We start from the raw sequence: 26761 nt of genomic DNA on the forward strand, positions 1-26761 counted from the left end.
CAGGTTTGATCCGGACCATGGGTACAGTATGTGTGACACATTTCCCCTGCCACTGTGTGGGTTACCTCCAAGTTCTACAATTTCCCCCCACATCCCAAAAATGGGAGGTGGATTTGCAGATTAATTGGCCTGTGTAAAATTGACCCTACTTTATGGGAGTGGATGAGAAAGTGAGATAACATAGAACTAGTGTGAATGGGTAAATGATGGTCAGCGTGGACTCAGTGGGCTGAAGGACCCGTTTCCATAATATATCTCTGAACTAAACTAAACTAAATGAGTAGAAACAAATGCTAAAACTGAGCAGAGGGCAATGAGTCTTCTGAGTTGTTGTCCTGCCTCCTGTACAATAATCCAATTTGCTCAACTTAAAAAGGAAAATACATCAAGATAATTTAAATAAGACCAACCTGAGTATTGAATCCTAACTTAGCTGATAATGAACACTGCAAATCAATATAAAGTGATACCAAAAACAGTTCACCCTGAGATAAAAGAAGTTAGCTTCTCAGCTCCAAGATCCTTGAATGGACAAGGAGCAGAGAAATATTCTATGTAACAAAATAGTCGTCCCAAAATTCCAAGATTATTAACCTTTGGGAAGAAGCACCATTAGCAGTGTTTATTAACATTATTCTTGTGGTCATGTTGCTTTGAGGCGTTTCAGAAAGGAAGATATTAAATGTGACATTAGACAAAAATGCTGGAGAAACTCAGCGGGTGTGGCAGCATCTAAGGAAAGAAAGAACAGGCGACGTTTCGGGTCGAGACCCTACTGATGCTGCCTCACCCGCTGAGTTTCTTCAGCATTTTTGTCTACCTTCGATTTTTCCAGCATCTGCAGTTCCTTCTTAAACATATAAAGTGTGATCATGATTCATGATCATGAAAGATCATGAAGGACCCCTATCACCCCAGCAATGGGCTGTTCCAGCTGCTATGGTCAGGCAAGCGCCTCTGCTGTCACGCTGTGAAAACAGAGAGGATGAGACAGAGTTTCTTCCCACAGGCCATTAGGACTGTAAACTCTGATCTCACCTGGGCGTAATTGCTGTTGTGTCTTTAAAAAAAATGTAAATACTGGTTCTGTTCTGCCCTGTTGTTCTGGGTTATTTTTGCACAATCCCGCAGGCATTGCCACTTTCATTTCACTGTACATCTTGTATGTGTATGTGACAAATAAAGTTGACTTGACTTGACTTGACAATCATTTTGGCCACATTATAATCTAAACTGATATTGATAATATTTCTTAAATATGCTACAGCTGAGTCACTCCAGATTTCAGGCAGGATGTTTACACACTGGACTCTGACATTCAATGGCATAACCAATGCAGACTCCCCACCATCATCATCCTGGGGCCACCATTAATTATAACGCACAACCAGAGCTACTAAATAAACTCTATGGCTACTGGAGATGGACACAAAGTGCTGGAGTAACTCTGTGGGTCAGGAGACATCTCTGGAGAAAATGGATAGGTGACGTTTCAGCTTTGGACCCGAAAGGACCCAGAGTTCTCCCACCATCTACAGAGCACAAGTCAAGAATGTAATGAAATATTCCATACTTGCCACGATAAATGTAGCTACCATCTAGGATAAAACAATTGACTTGACAATTTCACACAATCATGTCTTCTACTACTAGATGACCATGGATGTTTTGTGTACCATTTACAAAGTACACTCACCTAGATTACTCCGGCAGGTCTCCCAAAGCCCTAAACCCACAATCTTTTATAACCCCACAACCTCTGACTGCAGGTAGGACCAAGGGAGTACATGGGAACAACATCACCTGCAGGCTTCTTTCCAAGTTCATATGCCTCTGGTTTGGAAATATATCATTATTCCTTCATCATTGCTTGAGTTAAATCCTGGAAAACCCCCGGCAACACCATCATGAGTGTAACCTTCACCAGACCCACCACGGTGATTCAAACAATTTCCCCTCAACCACTTTCTTAAGGGTAATGAGTAGAGATAGTAAATACTGTCCTCGGCGGCAACACTCACATCCTGAAAACAAATAAAAAAATAAAAATCCCATTTCAACAGTAGCATGTGTGTGCAAGTGATGCAATTTATCTGTGGTTATGGTGTAAACACAGTTTCCAAAATCAATACTTCTCTTGGCATTTCAGTGAGAAGGAGTGAAATTGTTTGAAGGAAGTAATCTCATCCTACTTCATCGCGGCATATCACGGGAAAAGCAAATTTAAGGCTGCTGCAGGTTTGAAGCTGGTAAAGATGTGAAACAACCTTAAACTGCCACACTGGGTAAGTGAGCCATTGGTCAACTTGACATCAAATGTGAGTATAGCCGACAAGTACGCAGATGAGTGGGGTTCAATTAACTTCAAATTATGAAATGCGTAGAAACCCATCTCCAGTTGCTTGCGACAATGTAATCAATAGTGGCGGCATGTTTCACTCTGGTTCCAAAGTTCAGTTCCATTAATGCCATCACTGCATGTGCATCTCCAGACAAAAGTACATTTTGACAACTGTCCTATAAGTGACAAAATTAAAATCCTTGGGCTTGTTTGTATAAAGATTATTCTTGTCTTTATTCAACAGATTCTTATCATCAAAGTAAAAATATTTTTACATAGTGAGATTTTCATTTTGCAGTTCATCTCTAATGTTTTAAATAACACTGCCTAGTTCAAAAGCCTTTCTAACATCCCAACTTGTTTAAACTACTTGCAGCAAAACAAGGAACTCGGCGGGTTTAGGCAGCATCCGCAGAGGGAAATGGACAGTCATTGTTTTGGGTCAAGACGCTTCATGTGGACTATGCAGATGAAAGATCTAAAACTGAAATGTTGACTCTCATTTCCCTCCACAGATGCTGCCTAACTCTTTGAGTTTCTCTTCATAGAATCATAGAATCATAGAAAGTAGGTGCGAGAGTAGACCACCAGGTCCGTCGAGCCCGCACCGCCATTCACTCATGGCTGAACACTAAACAGACACACTTACCCACAAACAGTAGACACAAGACACAGAACACAAGACACTACCCTCCCCTTTATACCGCTATCACCCCTCTCCACCCCAAGAACCGCGTGATCTCCTGGGGGAGGCAAAAAAACGGATAAAAACCCAGGTCCAATTCGGGAAAAAAATCCGGGAAATTCCTCTCCGACCCCAATCCAGGCGATCGACACTTGTCCAGGAGATCACTCAGGTCTTACTATACTAACCAAACCTAGGTCCATATCCCTGCCCTCTCCCCGTAGCCCCTTATCCCCTTGGCAGCTAAAAAACCATCTATTTTTTACTTAAATATATTTAACGTTTCTGCTTCCACTGCTCCCTGGGGCAGTGAATTCCACAAACTAACCACCCTCTGGGTGAAGAAGTTCTTCCTCATCTCAGTTTTAAAAGAGCCCCCCCTCACTCTGCAACTATGTCCCCTAGTTCTAGCCTCCCCGATCATTGGGAACATCCTCGGTGCATCCACCCGATCAAGGCCCCTCACGATCTTATACGTTTCAATGAGATCGCCTCTCATTCTTCTAAACTCCAAAGAGTAGAGTCCCAGCTTACTTAACCTTTCCTCATATGTCAATCCCCTCATTGCAGGAATTAATCTTGTAAACCTTCGCTGCACTGCCTCCAGGGCTAGTACATCCTTTCTTAAGTATGGACCCCAGAACTGTACACAGTATTCCAAATGTGGTCTCACTAATACCGTGTACAGCTGCAGCAAGACCTCCATGTTTTTATACTCAATCCCCCTCGCAATAAAGGCCAAAACTCCATTGGCCTTCCTGATTGCTTGCTGCACCTGCATACTGACTTTTAGTGATTCATGTACTAATACCCCTAGATCCCTTTGCGTTGCATTACAACGCAGCTCCTCCTCATTTAGAAAATAACTTGCCCTATCATTTTTTTCCCCAAAGTGAATGACTTCACATTTATTAGTATTAAATTTCATCTGCCAAGTTGTTGCCCACTCACCTAGCTTATCTATATCCTTTTGCAGACTCTTCCTATCCTCCTCATCCCCTACTATCCCTCCCATTTTCGTATCGTCCGCAAATTTTGATATATTACACTTGGTTCCCTCCTCCAAATCATTTATATAAATTGTGAACAACTGGGGTCCCAGCACCGACCCTTGCGGAACCCCGCTAGTTACCGGTTGCCATCCCGAGTATGAACCATTTATCCCCACTCTCTGCTTCCTATTTGTTAGCCAATCCTCTACCCATGCTAATATATTACCCCCAATCCCATAATTTTTTATTTTTAGCAATAGTCTCTTATGTGGCACCTTGTCAAAAGCCTTTTGGAAGTCCAAGTATACCACATCCACCGGTTCCCCTTTATCCACCCGGGTTGTTACTTCCTCAAAGAATTCGAGCAGATTCGTTAAACACGATTTCCCCTTCACAAAACCATGCTGGTTCTGTCTGATGAAGTCATGTTTATCCAAGTGCCCCGTTAGTGTTTCTTTAATAATTGTCTCTAACATTTTACCCACCACCGATGTTAGACTAACCGGTCTATAGTTACCCGCCTTCTGTTTACTTCCTTTTTTAAATATAGGTGTTACATTTGCCATTTTCCAATCCACTGGGACCGTTCCTGCCTCCAGGGAGTTTTGGAAAATTATCACCAATGCATCCACAATCCCCACTGCTATCTCCCTCAAGACCCTTGGATGTAATCCATCAGGCCCAGGGGATTTATCCTCCTTCAGTCTCATTAATTTCCCTAATACCACCTCCTTGGTGATCTTAATAGTATTTAGCTCCTCCATTCCTACCGCCTCCTGTTTATCCAGCGTTGGAATATTTTTTGTGTCTTCTATGGTGAAGACTGATACAAAATACTCGTTTAATGCCTTTGCCATTTCCATGTTCCCCACCAACAACTCTCCAGTCTCACCCTCCAATGGACCAACGTTCACCTTAGCCACCCTTTTTCTTTTTATATAGCTATAAAAACTCTTACTATTAGTTTTTATGTTGTTCGCTAAATTCCTTTCATAGTCTATTTTCCCCGTCTTAATTAATCTCTTAGTTACTTTTTGCTGACCTTTAAATGCTTCCCAATCCTCTACCCTCCCACTATCTCTGGCTACCTTATATGCCTCTTGCACCTCTCTTTGAGATTCTAGTATCTGCAGCTCCTTCTGGTCCGAGTTACCTTGCTTGTCACTTTCATACTGACTATATCAAACCCATTCCTCACCCACAAATCTGAATCTTTCAGTTACTAGTTATAATAAAAGAAAGGGAAATAATTTGATCAGACAGTTATAATGAATATTACAGAATATGTAAATTGTTACACAATTTGATGCATTTCATCTAATCTCTAGAGAGAAAAAAATACTTCCAGTCGAAGTTATTTCCATATTTGCAGAGACTAGCAGGATATAGCACATATTTCTCCTGCAGTATTTGACAGTAAGGGAAATTATATTCTCTCTTTTGCTCCTTTTGTCATGAAATTTCTCCTTTATTTACTACTAATTTACTACTCTCTTTTTTTTTTACACATTTTGTATTGTAAGTTCTCCCTCATTTGCCATTAATGATCCTTCTTTAATTTATTTTCAAATTGACCACGATTATCTGTAAATGATATGGTCCGCGGCAAGGATATTACTGGGCTCTGTGCCCAGAACAATGGTACAAATCTCCAAGTGACATTACCCAATACTTTACAAACCAGGACATTCATGGTCTAGAATAGCCACCCTACTAATTTTCCACTTGATGTGGGACAAAAATGAAGGCAACGTTTCAATCTTACACAAATCGATGGCCCCTGTGTTCCCCCCATTGCAGAATTCACAAATCACAACCCAACATTAAATATATGAAATAACATTCTCTCTCATGGAAAATTTAGATACACACTATTTTTTCATTTTATGTTCCTTGATACACGTGTGGATAACACAGCTTTGCAATTGTGATAGGCACGGTCTTTTAGTAATGAACCGCCTTGGTACAGGGTAGACAACAAAGCTGGAGAAACTCAGCGGGTGAGGCAGCATCTATGGAGCGAAGGAATAGGCGACATTTCGGGTCGAGACCCTTCTTCAGACTGATGTCGGGGGGGGGCTGGAAAAAGAATGGAAGAGGCGGAGACAGTTGGCTGTGGGAGAGCTGGTAAGGGGAGGGGAAAGAGGGTGAAAGCAAGGACGACCTGAAATTGGGGAAGTCAATGTTTATACTGTTGGGGTGTAAACCACCCAAGCGAAATATGAGGTGCGGTTCCTACAATTTGCAGTGGGCCTCACTCTGGCCATTGAGGAGGCCCAGGACCGAAAGGTCAGATTCGGAATGGGAGGGGGAGTTGGTGCTGAAATACAGGGATCACGTGATACAGGTATCACCGGGATTATGGTGCCATGGCCATTCGTGGACAACATATTTAACTACATCCATGCGAGTGCTGCATGCAGTGATAGAAAGGATTTCAGTGATACTTGCAAACAGTAAGTAACTGCGGTATAAATATACAGGAACAGAATTGTATCATCCTCCTCCACTCCACTCCACTATTCTCATTTCATCTTTTATGAACACCAAAATCATATTGTGACATCAACATCAGCAGCAGGTTTGCCCTCTTGGAAACTTGATTTTCTGAAGCACCTTTGCAGAATTAAAAATACTCCAAACCTGAGATTACTGTGAAACCAGAAGGTAAAAACAAAATTATGTTCTGAGTATAACAGCACAAGAGTACAGAGGAACTTTCACACAGCAACACCTACCTCTATAACACCTTTCGAATCCAACCTGAAGTTAAAATCGCCAAAGAGGAAGTGCGGCACCTTCTCGTATCGTTGGTCCGTGATCCTAGAGCAAAGACATAAAAATTCTCATTGCATTTTCCATATGCTTTCAGCTTATATTTATTTTAAATAATTTAAACGTCATGTTGATGATACGTAAATAGCCGCAGGTGGCTTCCTCTTAAATATGAACTTTGGATAAAACAATGTTAATTAAAAAATTAACACTTTGCAATTGGGCTGTCACGGTGGCGCAGCGGCAGAGTTGCTGCCTTACAGTGAATGCAGTGCCAGAGACCCGGGTTCGATCCCGACTATGGGTGCTGTCTGTACGGAGTTTGTACGTTCTCCCCGTGACCTGCGTGGGTTTTCTCCGAGATCTTTGTTTTCCTCCCACACTACCCCACAAAGACGTACAGGTTTGTAGGTTAATTGACTTGGTAAATGTAAAAATTGTCCCTAGTGGGTGTAGGATAGTATTAATGTGCGGGGATCGCTGTTTGGCATGGACCCGGTGGGCCGAAGGGCCTGTTTCTGCGCTGTATCTCTAAACTAAACTTGGGCCTGCTGTCCTACCTTCCAGCATAGGCCTGAGCACGGCCTTCTACAGGCTCACAATACATCAGCAAGGGCTATTGCTATTCAGGAGCTGTCTCAGTGAGCACAGCTGGCTGCACTCCTCCAAAGGCTTCTACAGCCAGCAAGGTCCTGCCTCTCAACCTCACCGGCTATCAAATGTGCTTATTGTTAAAAACTGAATTAAAATATTATACTTTTCTTAAAAGTTAGAATTCTCAAAATTGTAAAAAAAGAATTTAAACTTTGGACTAATTTAGTTATAAAAGATTCCACAAACGTTTCTCCCGGCAGTTGATCACTCCCATTCCTTTGAATGGAGCTGTTGTCTCTGTTTAGTGGGCAGATTTCTCAGCATGGGAGCTGGGAAGTCTATGGGTATTCACGCCATGCGGCCAACTTAAACCTGTGCCAGTACTGGACATGGATCCTTGACTTCCTCGTCGCCAGAGCTCAATCAGTGTGGACTGGTAACAACAGCTCCTCCTGACTGATCATCAAAGCAGGAGCACCTCGGGGCTGCATGCTGAGCCCCCTGCTCTACTCTCTCTACGCCCATGACAGTGTGGCTCATGCACAGCTCCAACGTCATTTACAAATTTGCAGCCCGCTGTTGGCAAAATCAGGGGTTGTGATGAGTCAGGAGAAAGATAGAACACAACAATAACAAACTCTCGCTCAATATCAGCAAAATCCAGCAACTAATTATTGACCAGAAAGGGGAAGTCAGGAGACCATGCGCCAGTTTTCATTGGTGCATCAGTGATGATAGAGGTTACGGCATCAAATTCCTATGTGTGAACATTTCAGATGACCTGCCCCGAGCCTAGCACATGGACGTAATCACAAAGAAGGTGCCAACGCCTCTGCGTTCCTAGAACTGTAAAGAGGTTCGGCATGTCACCAAATATTTTGAAGAACTTAGACAGCACTGTAGAAAGTATCATGACCAGTTGCATCATAGCCTAGTGCAGCAACATCAATGCACAGGAACACAAGAGGTAACAGAGTGATGGAATCAGGGGGACAGCCCTTCCAAAAGCATCTATTGAGACTCTTCCTCAAGAAAGTGGCATCTATCATCCAGGATCCCAACCATCTGGGCCCTCTTTATGCTGCTTCCATCGTGCAGGTGGTACAGAAGCCCAAAGCCCCTTCCACAAGGTCCAGGAATAGCTATTTTGGTACATCGGTTTCTGGACCCGACCTGCACAACCCTGATCCCACCTTGATGACAGAACACTAGGGAATACCTCATGCACAGCCACGGACTAGTTCTAATTGTTATGTTGCATTGATGCCAGTTTTGTTTTTGCACAGTCTTTTTCTCTATGCTGGTGGATAATTTATGTATGATTTTTATGTTTTTGTGTGTTTTCTGAGTCAATGCTCATGTGATAATGCTGCTGCAAGCAATATTTTCAGTGTGCCTCTACCTCAGTGTACGTGCATATGGCAATAAATATTTTACATGGAATTCATTAACAGATTGATTTATTTACAGTGATCAAATGTCAAAATAAATTTTCTTTCACAATAAATTCTTCTATTTTCCCTCATGCTGTTTCTATTATTTTGTTTGCAGTATTGATTTTTGCTTATTTTCTTCTATTGTATTTAAAGCTGAGATGAAGAAAGACAATTTACAAGATATACTGTTTTGAACTAAGTTCCTCACATTTAGCAACACTTTTAATATGCTCTCTATATCGTATATGCCCATTGCTCTCCCCATCGCTTAGTGCACTTTCAATTATTTCTGGCACATTGTCTCTTCAGAATCTTTCTGAAGAAAGGTTGCACCAATTTATATTTCACGTGATGACCAAGATTTGTTGCCCTTAAATCTGTAATATTTGGCACCAGGTGGCCTTTCCAGTGGAACTGGCTTCATTTTAAATTGAGAGACCAGCATTGTGCCACATCGCCATGGTGGTACTGCTTCTTTAACCAAGCTGTAGGATACAACCACCATGGTAAAATTATTTGATAGAACACTGGGACTTTTGGAACCTGATAAAAAGACAATAACCTCATGGAATCGAGACTAAATACATAGGGCGGCACGGTGGTGCAGCAGTAGAGCTGCTGCCTTACTGTGCTTACAGCGCCAGAGACACAGGTTCGATCCTGGCTATGGGTGATTGTCGGTACGGAGTTTGTACATTTTCCTTGTGACCGTGTGGGTTTTCTTTGAGAATGATTTCCTCCCACACTTCAAAGACATACAGGTTTGTAGGTTAATTGGCTTGGTATAAATGTAAAAATTGTCCCCAGTATAGGGTAGTGTTAATGTGTGGGGATTGCTGGTCAGTGCAGACTCGTGGGCAGAAGGGCCTGTTTCCGCTCTGTATCTCTAAACTAAAACAAAAAAACATACCATAAAAAAGAGGCATCATTCTCTTCAACACAACCATTGTTCCCAGCAGACTTTGACCTATGTGTCTGATAATTGTGAACTTCTTAAGTTAGTTATCAATACTATTGCTGTATATAGCTTGACATTGACATTTTTTAAAATCATTGCTCACATTTTTGTTTGATTTTAATTGCACATTATCATCCAAATACTTTCATTTAGATCAATTAATCTGTAATTCCTCAAATCAAAAAAAGTATATACAATTTTGACTTTATGGATTTTATTTGCAACCGAATGTGGGAGATATTACTGGGTAATTTTGCTAAGTTGCTCATTTGAAAATCTACATTGTTTCCCATATACACATGACAATATAGACATGACCACCTGCTGTAATATAGGAGAAAACAATGGAAATCCAAGTTTTGAATTGAAATTAAAACATTTCAAAAATAGGTAACAATTTTAAGATGGATTCTACTGCTTTCTGCAGATAAAGCAGTTTGAAATTTGGGCTTGGCCTTCCTGAATGGGGATAAAACCAAACTCCATTCAGAGAGATTTCTTCCTGAATCATTTGTCAACGGACAGACGGTGCTACTGGAATAATGAAAGAGCTTAGAGTCTTACATTTTCCTCCCAATTCAGTGCTGCCAGTAAACCATAAGTTTTCGAAAAGTCAAAAACAGAACACAAAGCACAGAAGTAACCATGTCAAACACTGCGGCGGTAAAACAGCAGAGGCCAAAAAACTCTGGTTTGCTATAACATTTTGTAGCCGTTCTGTAAGGAGGATCAGTCGCCTTTTCAGTTAATTGCCATGCCTAATACGATAGCCTGTATCATTCAATTGTTCTAAGTCAAGGTATCAGCTGCAGGTCAGAAGGTAACATTTTGTTTACAAGATTATTTCCTGAAGTACTTATCTCACATTCCCTGTGAAAGTTGACTTTGCTTTTTGTCGAGGAAGAATTGGGAATAGAAAATTATCCACAGTGGCTGGAGTTGAATGAGTTTAGGTGGGAGGTCTGAAAGCTGCCTGCCATGACACCCAGCAGGATGCCTTATTAGCTGCGTCATCACAGTTCATTCAAGCAAACCATAACAGTGTCACCAACATTCCCACACAAAGACAAAGTTCTTCACACAGTCTATAAACATGCTTCTCCTGGCCAATTCATCCCAGGCTGACATCAGTGAAAAGATTTTAAAAATAAGCTCCGTCAAACAGGCTGAATGAGGTGACGACTCTTCAAGCCTGCTGAGAAGAGATGTTCTCGGGGTCAACACCTAATTTATCACTGATGAGAAGAGTTTATTCTTCCAACTTTTCCTACTCTGTAATGATTTTAAACAAATTGGTACTTGCCATTAGAGATTTTTCAAATGCAATATGAAGCTGTTAAGAAAGAGTGGGTTTTGTCAGAGGTGTCACTAATTTTTATAAAGCACTCGCATTATTGAATGCTCAAACAAAAGGGACATTTGCATACATTCCATATGAAATGAAAGTCTCTTTGACCTCCCAAAGCAAAGAATCCAGAATAGAAGTCACCAGGAGCAATGCAAACTAGCAATAAAGGTCACAGGAAGGTTAGTGAACAGAGTGAAGAGAATGACAGATACAGTCAAAAGTAGTTTTGATTCTGCCATTTATTTTGGTAGCAAGTTAATTTTTGGTGATCGTTGAATACGTAAAAGGCAGCACTAATACTGAAACTGTGACAGCCAAAGCATTCGGCACTCTTCTGTTCTATTCTTCTTCATCATAATTCACGCCACAATTGTGCGATGCAATCTCCTGGTCAAAGAAGCTAAGTACTTCTTTAAGCAGATACTTTCCAGTCTCTGGGTAGCTAGGAGAGGCAAGTTACTGCTCAGTCTGAGGAGTGATTCAGTGGTCTCTAATTTAGTTGCCCAGACTGATTAAGTGCCGCACTCAATGAGTCAAAGCACCAACTGGCCTCAGGGACATCCCTTGCCTCCCATCCCAGCCATCCTTCAGGTCTCAGAGGGTATTCATTTTTAGCAGTAGAGTCAGGCTCATGTCCTCTGGTGGAACTGACATCAGGCAAGGGTTTGGAGGCTTGCTGAATCTAGAAAATGGCATTGGCAGGTTGCTGGAGAAGCAACAGCAAACATCAACAATGTTCAGTTGAGAGATACTAGCCTGGAACCGTGGGGTTAGTGCTGCTTCTCCGCGCTGGCTGTAAGTCTGAGCCGTCGTTCCCATAAGTCCAGGCAGGGCTGGTAGGTTAACCTGGCGAGAAAGGCAGAGTTGAGCTGCATTTATCTCTGCTTCTCCACGCTGGCTGTGGGCCTGGGTGAGTCACTCCCATCTGACTCCCGAAGTCTCTGGCCGCCCCCGAATGGGGGTGGGGGGGGGGGGGCACTAGGGAGGGGATGGGCCAGTGGCAGTTCGGCAACGATCGCGGCGCCGGAGACCCGGGATCGATCCTGGCTGCGGATGAGACGCAGGTCTGTGTCCATGCCGTGGCACGGCTGCCGAGAGTGTTTCTTGCTTGTGACCTATGACCTGGGCATGCGCAGTTGGAAATAACGAACTCGCTTATAGCCTACAAACCTGCATGCCTTTGGAGTGTGGAAGGGAATCGGTGCACCCGGAGAAAACCCACACAGATCATGGGAAGAACGTACAAACTCCACACAGACAGCACCCTTGGTTAGGATTAAACCCGGGTCTCTGGCGCCATTTATTAATATTTATTAAGTTTACTTTCAATAGACATGTTGCTCAACTTGCCTTTACAGGAAGTGTGTATATGCCATTAAAAATGCTATCATGATAATTTTGTTAGTAAAGTTGGACTTAAGGGCGACACAGTGGTGTAGCTGGTGGAGCTGCTGTCTCACTGCACCAGAGATCCCGGCTCTGTATAAAGTTTGCACATTCTCCCTTGTGACTGCATGGGCTTTCACCAGTTGCTCTTGTTTCCTCCAATATCCAATAGGTGAGTGGGAGCAAGCGTTGTTGTGTAATTTGATCTTCGCTTTACTTTGTTCTGGTGGTTTCCTGCCGTTTCTGCCGTGGACCTTTTGAAATACAAATCAAAATGAGGAAGTATGGCTGAGATTTGCCACTTGTCAGTGCATTCTGCCCCTCCACCTGTCTCTGCCACCACAAGTTCTGCCTGTAACCCCAATCAAACCACACACTTGCATATATACTGTATAAGGATACCTCCAGTCGATAGAAAAGGGCCCAACCAAAAATTGATTGCAAAATGATCTCAAATGTTATGTGAGTGGTCTTAGGAAATCAGTTACCAGAAAGAAGCCCTTTAATTCATTGAATTGCAAGTCCTTCCGTAACAGGTAATCAGCTGCTTTGTAAAAATAGGCTGCCCCACTGAAATTAGATGGGATTACATGTGTGGGGTGTCAACTGTTTACAAATCACATGATTCAATTTCTTCAATGGCAGAGGAGGATGTTAGGTGCCTGACTGTTCTGAGGTGGGAATTTACTCTGTTAGTGATAAAAACATTCTGATGCGATTGAGCAGCTTGCACCCCAGCAGTTTGAATATTGACTTCTCTTAACTTCAAGCCACCTTTGCTTTCCCTCTCTCTCCATCCCTCCCCTTCCCAGTTCTCTGATCAGTCTGACTGTCCCCGACTACATTTTATCTGTTTGCTTTGTTGTCACCTTCCCCGAGCTAACAACTATCTATTCTACATTTTCCTTGATCTCCATCCCCTTTGATGTCTTGTTCTCACATCTTACACATCCTTATCTCCGTATCTCCCTCTACCCTGACTCTCAGTTTGAAGAACTTCAAGTCAAGTAAAGTTTATTCGTCACATACACATACGAGATGTGCAGTGAAATGAAAAGTGGCAATGCTCGCGGACTTTGTGCAAAAAACAAACAAACAAACAAACTACATACAGAATGGAACAGAACCACTTGGCCTGTGTTGCCCAGCACCAGCTTCCGCCGACTCGGGCAGTAATTAAGGACATTTTATTAACTCAGTGGTTTATGAATCTTTAGAAATCTCTTCTGTTGTGAATACACCTTCCAGTATTTTCAGTCATTTTGCACAAGCTTTCCCTTTCAATTCATTAATGCTACTTGGTTCCACTTGTCCCAGTTGTGATAAATTCCACTATCTTACCACTCTCTGGGTAAAGAGGTTTCTCCCACATTCAGTTTTAGATTTATTTATACCTAACTTATATGTTTAGCCCCTTGTTCTGATTATCTCAGCGAGAGAAAATATGTTATCTGTAACTTCTGAACCCTTTCAGAATCTTCAACTTCAATCATGTCATCCCTCAGTTATTCCTTTCCTAGAAAAAGACATCTCCGTTTATGTCGAATAGAGACAGCCACAAATTTCAGATTGCGAAGCAAATCTTTATTTCGTCACTTTTTTCACTATTTCTATACCATCCTTCTCCATTAGCATGGTTTTCTGATAGCTGAATTTAATCTGTATATTTGTTTCTAGTGGTTTCTACGAGGTAAAATTTGTGTTTAAAAGTTTTGTACGATGCACATGAAAGGCTAACGGAGGCAAGCAGCAAGTAATTGGGAAATACCACTGTACAGGTTCCTGATGAGGCTAAACATGGAGGGCAGTGCAGTTCTGTTTCCCTATTTAAGAAAGGTTTGGTGGCAAACCAGATGAGATTAACTATGCTAATTCCTGAGAAGAGATGAACTTTCATTCACAGCGAAAAAAATATCTGGTTTATTTGAGTTTAGAAGAATGAAAGGTGATCTTATGGAGGGAAACATGTAAGATCCTAAGGGAGAATGATCCTGCAGTTACATATTGAGATGTTTTCTCCACAGTGGGGGTCTTCAACAAGTGGACATGGTTACGAGCAGGCAATTATTTAAACAAAAGTTCATAAGAATTAATTCTCTCCAAAGGTGGAAATAATTCACAGTGAAATTCTTTGCTGTGCATACCCAAGGTATGCAAATAGTCGCCATATAAAGGGCATTGACAAAGTTACAAAGTATCCCGTGCCAGGTCCACTTTTGTTCTTCCCCCCCACCCCCTCCCTCACAGTGATCCTCCCACGCCGGGTCTTCCTTTGTTTGTTCATCCCCCCCCTCCCCACCACCCGGCGGTTCACAGCTAGATCATTGAAGGTATTTAAACAGGAGTAACGTAACATTTTGAAAGATCAATGATCTGAGAACCATGTGGAACAGATGGGCAGGTACAGGCTAGGGTACATAAGCTGCTATCATGTTGAATGGCACAGCAGACCTGAGTGGCCATGAGGCCCATTTGTGCTCCTACTGTATTTTGATGATCTCTTATCTTATGAGAGTGGCAGTTCAGTTGACGTATGTATAGTATTTTGCTTCTGATACTCTGGTGACTGCTTTCCTTGCATCGGAAGACTAGCATGTAATCCTCTAGCATCATTGTTTACCATAAAGTACAATGAGTACGAGTCCAGGAAATTGTTATTTGACCCGCAGCTATTTAGTGTTAGCGGCAAAATAGCAGCAGTGCTCAATCTGGAAACACACGAGGATGGTTGCTGCAAAGCTCAATCATTTACTTAATGGTTTAAAAGTAATAGAACTACATTGCTTTTTAAATGCATAACACTTCTGAAACCAACCATTAGTTTATTAAATCAGGTCCAAAGATCGGCTTAGGCAATTATATCAAAGTTTTTGAAGACTCTCAGACAAAAAAAAATACTGGCATGATTCCCAAAGCACTAAAAACAATTGTCCGTGTTGATTTTGAGAAAATGAGAATTTGAAAATGGGATGAATCAAATTACTGCGTGTACATTTTATGCTACAATCATAATTTCATGTAACAGCCGCTTACATCCAATCTTTATCATATTTAATATTGTAGAATTGATATCAGCACAAGAGGAGGCCATTTGGCACATCAAGCCCACTCCAGATTCCCGCAACAGCAATCTGCAGAGTGCCATTCCTCAACTCAAGGGTGGCGCTACTGGTAGAGCTGCTGCCTCACAGCACCGGAGACAATCCTGATCTCGGCTGCTGTCTGTGTGGAGTTTGCATGTTATACCTGTGACCACGTGGGTTTTCCTCCAGGTTTCCTGGTTTTCTACCCCGTCCCTAAGGTGATGTGGGTTTGTAGGTAATTTAACCTCTGTAAAATTGCACCTAGTGGATGCGAAAGAGGGATAACATAGGACTAGTGTGAAGTTGTGATTGATGGTCGCTGTGGATTTAATGGGCTGGTGGGCCTGTTTCCATTCTGTATTTCTGAAATAAATAAACTAAACTCTTTCTCCACACATACTGTAAATTTTCCTCTCTGTGGAGGGTATGAAGGGGCTTTAGAAAGACATGAACAAGCAGAATGTGGAAAAATGTGAGATTATCCACTTTGGTGAACAAAATAAAAAAGGCGCAATATTAGTAAAAGATTGGATAATATTGATGTTCAAAGTTGTGGTAGTCAGCAGGTAATTCTGAGGAGGGCAAATGATATGTTACTCTTTATAATGTGAGATAGGCAAAGGCTTTAGGACCCTGGAAGACCGCATGGAAGTGTAGCACACACTTTGTTTTTGCTTGCTACCAAAAAGGAAATACTTACTACAGAGAGGTTTCAGCCAAATTCAATGCTCATCCTAGGAATGACAGGTTTGCCTAATGAAGAGAAAGAGGATGGGCTGTAGCTTTATTCTCAGTGAGTGGGGAGCTCTCTCTAAAATTTGCCAAATTCTTAAAGTGCTTGATAGGATATTTTCCCTGCTGAGCATTTTAAAATTGGGGAGCACAATTTTAGAATAAAGTGTAGGCCTTGTTGGACGGACAGATTTGTTCACACATTTGATTCTTTGGCATTACCTTTTCAAGATGATTGTGGAGACTCAGTCGCTGTGTACATTGACACATTTCTGGGTATAAAAGGAATCAAGGATATGGTGCTGGAAAATAACTTTTGAGACCGAGAATCTGCTATGATCTTGATGAACGGTGGAGCAGACTTAAAATATACCAACTTCTCTCTGAAGAAGGGTCTCGACCCGAAACGTCACCTATTGCTTTTCTCCAGAGATGCTGTCTGACCTGCTGAGTTACTCCAGCTTTGTGTGTCTAACTTTGATTTTGCATGATGTTTCTCCTGTACCTGTACTTTTAAAATGCTTAATTCAACCAGTGATTTTTTAAATATGTTTCTGTATGAATACGTCAACATGAATATTTAATTACACAAGTTTTGATTTTGCAATTGCAATGGTGGTAAAATGCTTGCCAACATTACACTGTACAATTGGCAGCAACTTTTAGACTACATCTATAAGTACTGCAGAAATACAACGCTTTGCAGCCTTCTCCAATGTAACTGTGAATGGCTCAATTGTAATCCTGTATTATCTTTCTGCTGGCTGGTTAGCATGCAACAAAAGCTTTTCACTTTTCCTCAGTACACGTGACACTAAACTAAACTAAAACTGAAATGCACTGAACCTCCATAATTCAGTGGTTTAATTAGAATTCAGATATTTACATATCATTCTCATAGTAAAATACCTTAGAAATGTTATATTATTTTGCATGAGTCTTGAGTGGGATTTAAAAATATATTGAGCCATGAAAACTGCTCAATCTAATTCATAGATAAATATTTTAAATGGATTTTAAATAAATCTTTTGTATTTTTAATGTTTTAAAATATTTATGATATTTTACTTTCTACCATAATCTTGTGTATCTACTTTAAATTGGAATTCTACGAATTATTTAAAACCTTGGTTAAAAATTTTTTTTTTTTTGCACTCGACTTTGATGTCTTTGAGAATGCTTTGCAGAGCCAAGTTGATGACACCTTTGTTATTGTATACCAGGGTTCCCTAGAATTAGTTCTTGACATCAAGTGATGGCAGAAAAAGGGTCCAGAACAGCATAGAAACAGTATCTCTGAGAGTTTGGTTTCTTAGAAATAGCTGGAGGAATCATTGTGGAATCACTGATACTTAATCCAGGCCAAATAGCTTTCAAATTAGCATAATTAGCAAATTAGCAAATTAGCATACTGTTTCCCAACCATCCAGAGTACGAAAAAATTTATTTTTACATTTATGTACAGCACTCCCCATAATGTTTGGGACAAAGACCTATCGTTTATTTATTTGCCTCTGTACTCCACAATTTGAGATTTGTAATAGAAATATAACACATGTGGTTAAAGTGCACATTGTCAGATTTTAATAAAGGCCATTTTTATACATTTTGGTTTCACCATGTAGAAATTACAGCAGTGTTTATACATAGTCTCCCCATTTCAGGGCACCATAATGTTTGGGACACCGCAATGTCATGTAAATGAAAGTAGTCATGTTTAGTATTTTGTTGCATTTCCTTTGCATGCAATGACTGCTTGAAGTCTGCGATTCATGAACATCACCAGTTGTTGGATGTCTTCTCTGGTGATGCTCTGCACAGGCCTGTGTCACCTTCAGTTTTCTCTTCAGCATATAAAAGGCATGCTCAATTGGGTTCAGATCAGGTGATTGACTTGGCCACTCAAGAATTGACCATTTTTTACCTTTGAAAAACTCCTTTGTTGCTTTAGCAGTATGTTTGGGATCATTGTCTTGCTATAGAATGAACCGCCAACCAATGAGTTTTGAACTTGAGCAGTTAGGATGTGTCAATACACTTCAGAATTTATTATGCTACTACCATCAGCAGTTGTATCATCAATGAAAATAAGTGATCCAGTACCTTCAGCAGCCATACATGCCCAGATCATAACACCCCCACCACCGTGTTTCACAGATGAGGCGGTATGCTTTGGATCTTGGGCAGTTCCTTCCCTCCTCCATACTTTGCTCTTGCCATCGTTCTGATATGTTAATCTTCATCTCATCTGTCCACAAGACCTTTTTCCAGAACTGTGGTTGCTCATTTAAGTACTTGGCAAACTGTAAACTGGCCATCCTATTTTTGCGGCTAACCAGTGGTTTGCATCTTGCCGTGTAGCCTCTTTATTTCTGTTCATGAAGTCTTCTGCGGACAGTGGTCATTGACAAATCCACACCTGACTCCTGAAGAGTGTTTCTGATCAGTCAGACAGGTGTTTGGGGATTTTTCTTTATTATACGGAGAATTCTTCTGTCATCGGCTGTGGAGATCTTCCCTTTGCAATTAGTAAGCTCGCCAGTACTCTCTTTCTTCTTAATGATGTTCCAAACAGTTGATTTTGGTAAGCCTAAGGCTTGGCTGACGTCTCTAACAGTTTTATTCTCGTTTCTCAGTCTCATCATGGCTTTTTTGACTTTCATTGGCATAACTTTGGTCCTCATGTTGATAAATAGCAATAAAAGTTTCCAAAGGTGATGGAAAAACTGGAGGAAAGACTAAATGCTGAGACATTTGAACACACCTGAGCAAGTACAAACACCTGTGAAGGTCCCAAACATTATGGTGCCCTGAAATGGGGGGGGGGGGGGGGGGGGCTATGTATAAACACAGCTGTAATTTCTACATGGTGAAACCAAAATGTATAAAAACACACTTTAATAAAATCTGACTTTAACCACGTGATTTTTTCTATTACAAAACTCAAATTGTGGAGGACGGAGGCAAATAAATAAATGATGGGTCTTTGTCCCAAATATTATGGAGGGTACTGTAGTGGTACCGGTATCTTGCCTGTCAACCCAATAGTGTTAATTAAGTACTTTTAAATGACAGTCACTAATGTAAGGTAGACAGTCAATTTGCATGCAGAAAAGTAATACAATCAATGTGATAATGATAAGATATTGTATTTAATTAACGTTGATTGAGGAATAATTATTATCCAAAATCTCAGCTACGACTTATCTGATTGAGAGTCAGTGTTAAACCTATAGCATTTCAACCCCGAGGCAATGGGTCTATTACTACTGATTGCTGATTTGCTACTTGCCTTAACAAATGAGCAACCAATCCACTTCCATTAATACATCCCTCCCCCACCCAAGTTTTCCTACTAGTTTTACTGTCCTCATGATTAAATTTACTGTTTGTATGCCTCGTGGTCACCTTCCCTTCATCCAACATTTAACCATTGTACATTTCCTCCATCAACTGCTTTGATCTGTTCTTTTCACACCTTACATGTTCTTTGTGCCTTTCCATATCTCGTTTCCCTCTCCCCTGCATCTTAGTCTGAAGAAGGGCCTCAACCCAAAACGTCATCCATTCCTTCTCTCCAGAGATGCTGCCTGTCCCGCTGAGTTACTCCAGCATTTTGTGTCTATTAACACCAGCATGTTTCAACAACATGGAGCCCATTGATCTGCCAACAGCATCAAGAATTTAATTGCATCTCACATGAAACAAACACAATATGAACATTGATCCCAATGGATCATGAACATTCATCCTAATGGAAGCTGTACACTTACATTAAAAATATGAAGCTATATCCTGGATGAATTTCAAAGATTTAAACTCATTTTGGAGGTTGAATATAAAATGACCTATGCAATTTTTATCACATTAAATCTTGGATTGGAATGCTTGGTTTAGTAGAATTTCTAATGGTTTCTAGATATTTATCTCCATATCAAATACGTACTAGAACACTCCTTGTAGTTGGATAATGTACTACAAATAAATGTATTCCATAAATGTAAAACAAAATATTTTTCATAGTGACTTAAGAATACATTTCTTTTAATTTGTAATGCATGATCAGAACCAAAATCTTGCTATTTTATCCAGGTAAATAAGCTGGAATTTTAACCGTAATCAGAAACTGCAGATTCGGGAAATGTAAATAAAAAAGGAAAATAAATAGAAATCCTCAGCATCGCAGGTAGCATATTGAAGACTAACAGATTAAACATTGGAAGGTACTCTGTTTCCCACTTCACAGTAGCTACCTGACAAGTTGAATATATCTAGTATTTTATGTTAATTTGTGTAGGAAGGAACTGCAGATGCTGGTTTAAACCGAAGAAAGACACAACATGCTGGAGTAACAGCGGGTCAGACAGCATCTCTGGAGAAAAGGAATAGGTGACATTTCGGTTCGAGCCTGAAGAAGGGTCTCGACCCGAAAAGTCGCTGCCTGACCCGCTGAGTTACTCCAGCCTTTTGTGCCTATCTTTTATTATTATTTCGCAGACTGTAGCTGGGCAGCGGTTTATGTCTGAAACATTGACATCAAATAATATAGAGAGAAAGGACCACCAGATATTCCACGGAGATCTAATAGAAAAACAATGAAACTTTTGCAATCTTTGAAAATTAATGTTTCTTCAAGTTCCCTCTGACTGGCCAACGGGAGGTAAAATGGAAATCTATGACCAAAAGCCAGTACGTTTTCCGACTCGTCTTCCTGTCTCCGACGACATAGTATCTCATTTTGCTTTGTTGTTACCTTCTCCCTGCTAACAATGATCTATTCTACATTTTCCTTAATCTCCATTCCCTTTGTCCTGTTTTCACACCTTACACTTCCTTATCTAGGTATCTCCCTCTCTCCTGACATCAGTCTGAAGAAGGGTCTCGACCCAAAATGTCATCCATTCCTTCTCTCCAGAGATGCTGCCTGTCCCGCAGAGTTACTCCAGCTTTTTGTGTCGAAAGCCCGTACTTAGCTTAAGTCTCACTCAATGATGAACAAGTTAATATGTGAATGACAGGCACAATGTACATAGCACATAGTTAATCATCAATCCTTTGTTCTTTGTGCCAGTTTGGCAAATACCATCAGCAGAAAAAAATTCAATTGATTGAGCTGCACCAGCTTTAACAGATAGCAGTATCACTGAATCTTCTTCTCACATTTCACCATTCAGAACACAATTTCTTTCCTTTACAAGAAGGAGTATTATTAGGGGCATGTCTTATCTGGCGTTGTGTGCATATTTTCTACTTCCAACAAATTTGTTGCCTGATTATGCAGTATTTGTACTGCAACCCGATGAACAGCTTGACTGTTGCTTCATTACCATTCTCGGTGCTGAAGCAAAGCCCAGATTCACTACAGCATTCTCAACTTTTCACCTTGAATCTTACAAGCTATGATTGAACATGAAACTATTAACCCTGGACTTCTGATCGTATTTGCCATATGAAATTAGACTAAAACAGTGTTTGATGCCAGTGGGTTTTGTGCCACTATATTAACAAGCCATGACTTCAATTATTAGTTCGGATATAAATCCACTATGCAGTGAGGCTAGTACAGTTTTACTGTGCTTTCATTCCATAAATCATCGGATTCATCTAAACACAGGTGGAAATAAAATATATTCATTAGGATCAGTTTGTCATTTTTTGTAGTGCATCAAAATCAGACTAAAGCATGTTTAACATTGAGAAGATTTATAAATCCAGTAACAAACAGAATAACGATTATTAAAACACAGATAACTAACACTGAAAAGGAGCTTTAGACATTCTAGTGTAAGTAAAGAGAGATTAGAGGAACAAATCTCAATAAACAACCCAAGATCCAATTCTTCACCCGAAGGTTGACGTAAATTAAATTGTGTGCCCCTGGTTTCCAACTGTTTAAATATTCAAAACACATTTTCTCCCGACTACTCAAACTGATAGATTTGACATTAGAAATAATCTGGAAACATTTTAATCCAGAAAGGGCTTCATTCTATCTTTGCATTCTGTGATGTGTTAACATCGGAGTGCAAGTATTTATTTCCAATTAATACAGCTATTTCAAATTCAGCTAAATGATTAATACATCTTTCAGCTCACTTCCACATTGTGCTTAATTTACAGCAACATGAAGAATAGGCAGCAGCAAATCTAACATTTTGACGAGACTACATTTTCCAATCTTAGCCCCAGACGCTAAATCCCACAATTGCTATTTTTTGCATCACTCTTAAAGAATTAAGAGCCTCTTTTCTTTCCCAAGCCAAGAACACGCACAAATAAATAATTTCACTGTACCTAGGTTCAAGTATCATTATCATTAACATCAAGGCAGGGGGATAACCAAAACTGTGCCATAGACATCACAATCTTTTTTCTGATTTGCCCTAACGGTCATTTCACTTTGCTCTAAGGAGTAGAATTTGGCTGTTGGCAAAAACAAGAACAGCGACAAAGGTGGAAGCGAGATGGCCATACACCTTTCAACTGGTGCGTGGCACAAGATGTATCAAAACCGAGAACACTCGGAAATGGTAAAGGCTGTGGGTACGGATTTGCTTCTCATTTTGCAAAATGCTCAGGCAAAATGATCATGTTCTTCAAACATTGACCGGAGAAGAAAAATCTGAAGAACACGAGAAATCAAACCCAAATATTTTACTGCTCTCACTCAGAATGGAATGGATTTATCATGCATTCATAGATTTTTTTTTGGTCCTGTTTCACATTCTAGTTTCAATGCAATAAGGCTGTAATGTTTGCTGACTCATGTGATAAATTGCAACAATTATTTAATCATTAGTGGGATAATGTATATGTTTTATCTCTTGCTTTCCATCGTATTTATAATTTTTCACATTGCACGGTGTGTAACATCTGAGAGCTTCACTCATGCATGTTATAAAAACAGGCACTATAAAATAGTACATCACCCCGCCACGGCTTCGGTGCTATATGAAACAAAACAAAATGCATAAATTTTCCATTTACTTATTTTCCCATTTAGTTTGAAAACAGTACACAATTTTTCATGTGCTTCTTATGAGTGAAGGTTACGCAAGAAGATTTGAATAATTCACACTATTTTAATAAACTGCAACAAAGTAATGGTATTGGCATTAAAGGAAAGAATTTAAACTTTATGAACATTTGCCAGTGTTAAATCCAAGAAGCAAGTTATATTTATTTTATAAATGAGTATAGGATAATGCTTCTAAATACAATCTGGCAACAACTTGGGCAAATATTACCCCTCCTTCTCGATCTTCAACATTTCAATTCTATTCATTTGCGTTATAATCTTGGCCTTCAGTTCAGTCTTTTAAATGGGCCGTTGGCCGTTATCTTTTAAATGACTGAAAATGCACTCACAGAGAAAGGATTTCTCAGTTCTGTTTGTGCTGCTGCCAGGGGCCTTTGTAAATTGGCCATTGGGACTAACGAAGTCAAAGATTGTTTTAAGAGGGTTTTCAAATAAATGAAATCAAATAACATCACGTCACTCCTGGCCAATCAAGTGTGATGTTTACTGCACGGAAAGACAATACTTAATTGTTGATAGCTGCCAGTTGATGGGACCATCAAGCAGCTGTGGCCTGCATAATCTAACAGCTAATGCCAACTGAAACAATCTACTTGGCAAAGTGGAAACTCAGCAGAGGCTAATAGTTACAACTTTACACATACGAACGTTTAACCTGTTGGCTCCTGAGAAACTTCCGCCTCTGCTGAGTGAACCAATGACTTATGCAGACTTTCTAATTAAATATAGGCGTACCACAGCTGTAAAACAGGAGAAAATATTTAGTCAGTAAATCACCCATTCTGGGTCACATAAAATGATTCGATTTTATTTTCACTTTTACAGCTGTAAGACTGGTCCAGTGTCAATCTCATTTTTTTGAAACACATTGATTCCTGTCACAGGTTGCAAAGGGTAATAGAAAATCTTGACAACTACAATGTTGATGGTAACAAATTTGCAGTTTAAATAGAAGATAACATTGCAAATAACTTGGTGAAGTTCAGCAATTTGACAAAAATATTCTTAGCATTATTGCAAAAGTCATGAGGTTTTTTTTTTCCCAAGTCGATATCCAAGCATTGCATGGAACAAAGAAATTCTCCAAATATAGACACAAAATGCTGGAGTAACTCAGCAGGACAGGCAGCATCTCTGGATAGAAGGGATGGGTGATGTTTCTACACAATTTTCCTAATCGTTGGAAGAGACATAAAGGAATAGATTTGGGCCAAGATATCCCAATTTTTACTGGATGAGAGGTTATATCTGGAAATTGTCCATTGGCTCATAGTAATTGGTGCTAACCAAGTAATGCTACTCAAAGAAGCTATGATGTACTGAAGATAGACACTAAATGCTGAAGTAACATCGCTGGAGAGAAGGAATGGGTGACCCTTCTTCAGCTATGATGTACTGATGCAAAAGATTATTATTTCACAGGGGCGAATCTTAATTTAGTTTAGTTTAGAGATACAGTGCGGAAACAGGCCCCATTGGCCCACCGAGTCCACACCGACCAGTGCTCCCCGCACACTAACACTATCCTGCACACACTAGGGACGATTTTGCACATACACCAAGCCAATTAACCTACATACCTGTACGTCTTTGGAGTGTGGGAGGAAACTGAAGATCTCGGAGAAAACCTACGCGGTCACGGGGAGAACGTACAAACTATACACAGACAGCACCCGCAGTGGTGATCGAAGCCGGGTCTCCGGTGCTGCAAGCGCTATAAGGCAGCAACTCTACCACTGCGCCTCCCTGCTACCCACAGGAAAACATTTCTGCAGTTGGAACCATGGAAGATCTTTGGGGCAGCAAAGTTAGTGGAGTTATATCAGAAGGGCTCGATCCTCAGACAATTTATCTAGATTGGAGAAATGCTTCATTTCCTAATGATAGCACCCTTGATGATCTTAAAAATGTATCAAAAAGATTGGCTTGATGACCTTCCAAAATTAACCAATTTACATTTTAAGAGCATCGCCCGGCTTTGTAAAAGCGATGATGAAAAACAATGAAGTTACTAAAATTATAATTTAAACACTTTATCATAGAGCTTAGCTTAGCTTAGTTCAGAGATACAGCACGGAAACAGGCCCTTTGGCCTACTGAGTCCGCACTGACCAATGATCCCCACACACTAACACTATCCTACACACACCAGTGAAAATTTAAAATTACAGTATACCAAGCCAATTAGCCTGCAAACCAGTACGTCTTTGGAGTGCGGGAAGAAACTGGATCTCCTGGAGAAAACCCATGCAGGTCACGGGGAGAAAGTACAAACTCCGTACACACAGCACCCGTAGTCAGGATTGAACCCAGTTCTCTGGCACTGTAAGGCAGCAACTCCACCGCTGTGCCGCCCTTAATGTCAAAAATATTCTGTCACGAACCTTCTTGATTTAAAACATGATGTTTTGTGGTTATATGACAAGAAATCTGAATTCAGAATTTTTCGGTTCCAGTCAGGAGGCTAAAATAGGAGGGAAAATCCAATGACTTGGGCTATACTCAAATCATAAACTGCCAATCCTCACAGTTCCCACCCACAATCTCAAACTCTGCATAGGCCAAAGTTATCTGTGTCTATCTATGATGAAATAATTGTTTACTTCTCATGATTATTTACCAAACATTGACGCACACTTAACCACAGTCATGAAAATTGTGAATCTAAAGTAAGGTTAAAGTAAGTTTAATAAGATGAGTATTACAACACTTCCTTGATACCCATGGAAAATATGATGAGAATAATGACAAATGTAACACATCACTTTGCATTGTGAAATATATCAGTCACTGTTGTTTTGTAATTTAATTAATACAATCTTATTGAACATGATAATTCCATGTGTTACTACTACCTTGTTGAATGCCTGGCACGTTGGTCTGGATTTTCTGGATTTTCGTACATTTGCTGGTTTCTGAGGGTGAGGAATTCTCATTGTTCTTAACAACTGTAGTTCCTGGGTGGTTGTGTTTGGGGTGGGGTTTAGGGCTCTGGCGTGCATGGGGGGGTGGGGGGGGTGGGAGAGGGGGGGTGGGGGGAGGGATAGTGAGGAATGTGGCAACGCTAGATGGCCAATCCAAAATATCGCAGTGTGAAGCTAGATCTTTACGGCTGCCTGTGTCTTTGCCTAGAAACTGAGTACCTTTTCTTCCCTTATTCAGCTACCAGTTCTGGGAAAAGCCAAAAGGGAAACATTTAGATTGGAAGGTCTTTGAAATGTGGTGACAGTTGACTGATGAGCATCCATAAAATGACAAAGAATTGTTGTGTGTAGCCTGTGCATCACATAGCTTCTCCCTGGGAAACTAATTGCTTTGAATTGTTAATGGTAACATTATTTTTCTGGCAATCATTTCTTTAGAATACGCAAAATGAGCATGAAACAGCTCTT

At 40.5% G+C, this 26761-nt stretch overlaps 1 protein-coding gene across 2 annotated transcripts in view; it reads right to left on the reverse strand.

Moving 5' to 3' along the window:
- Positions 1–26761, reverse strand: part of inpp5a (inositol polyphosphate-5-phosphatase A) — a 572966-nt gene that overhangs the window by 99943 nt on the left and 446262 nt on the right. For both annotated transcript variants that reach the window (XM_033033641.1, XM_033033642.1), the window contains exon 9: positions 6757–6841. In XM_033033641.1, the coding sequence (XP_032889532.1) occupies positions 6757–6841 (85 nt within the window). The remainder of the gene's footprint in view (positions 1–6756; positions 6842–26761) is intronic.

The sequence above is a fragment of the Amblyraja radiata genome, chromosome 15, assembly GCF_010909765.2.
Source record: "Amblyraja radiata isolate CabotCenter1 chromosome 15, sAmbRad1.1.pri, whole genome shotgun sequence".
In the NCBI taxonomy this organism is placed as follows: Eukaryota; Metazoa; Chordata; class Chondrichthyes; order Rajiformes; family Rajidae; genus Amblyraja; species Amblyraja radiata.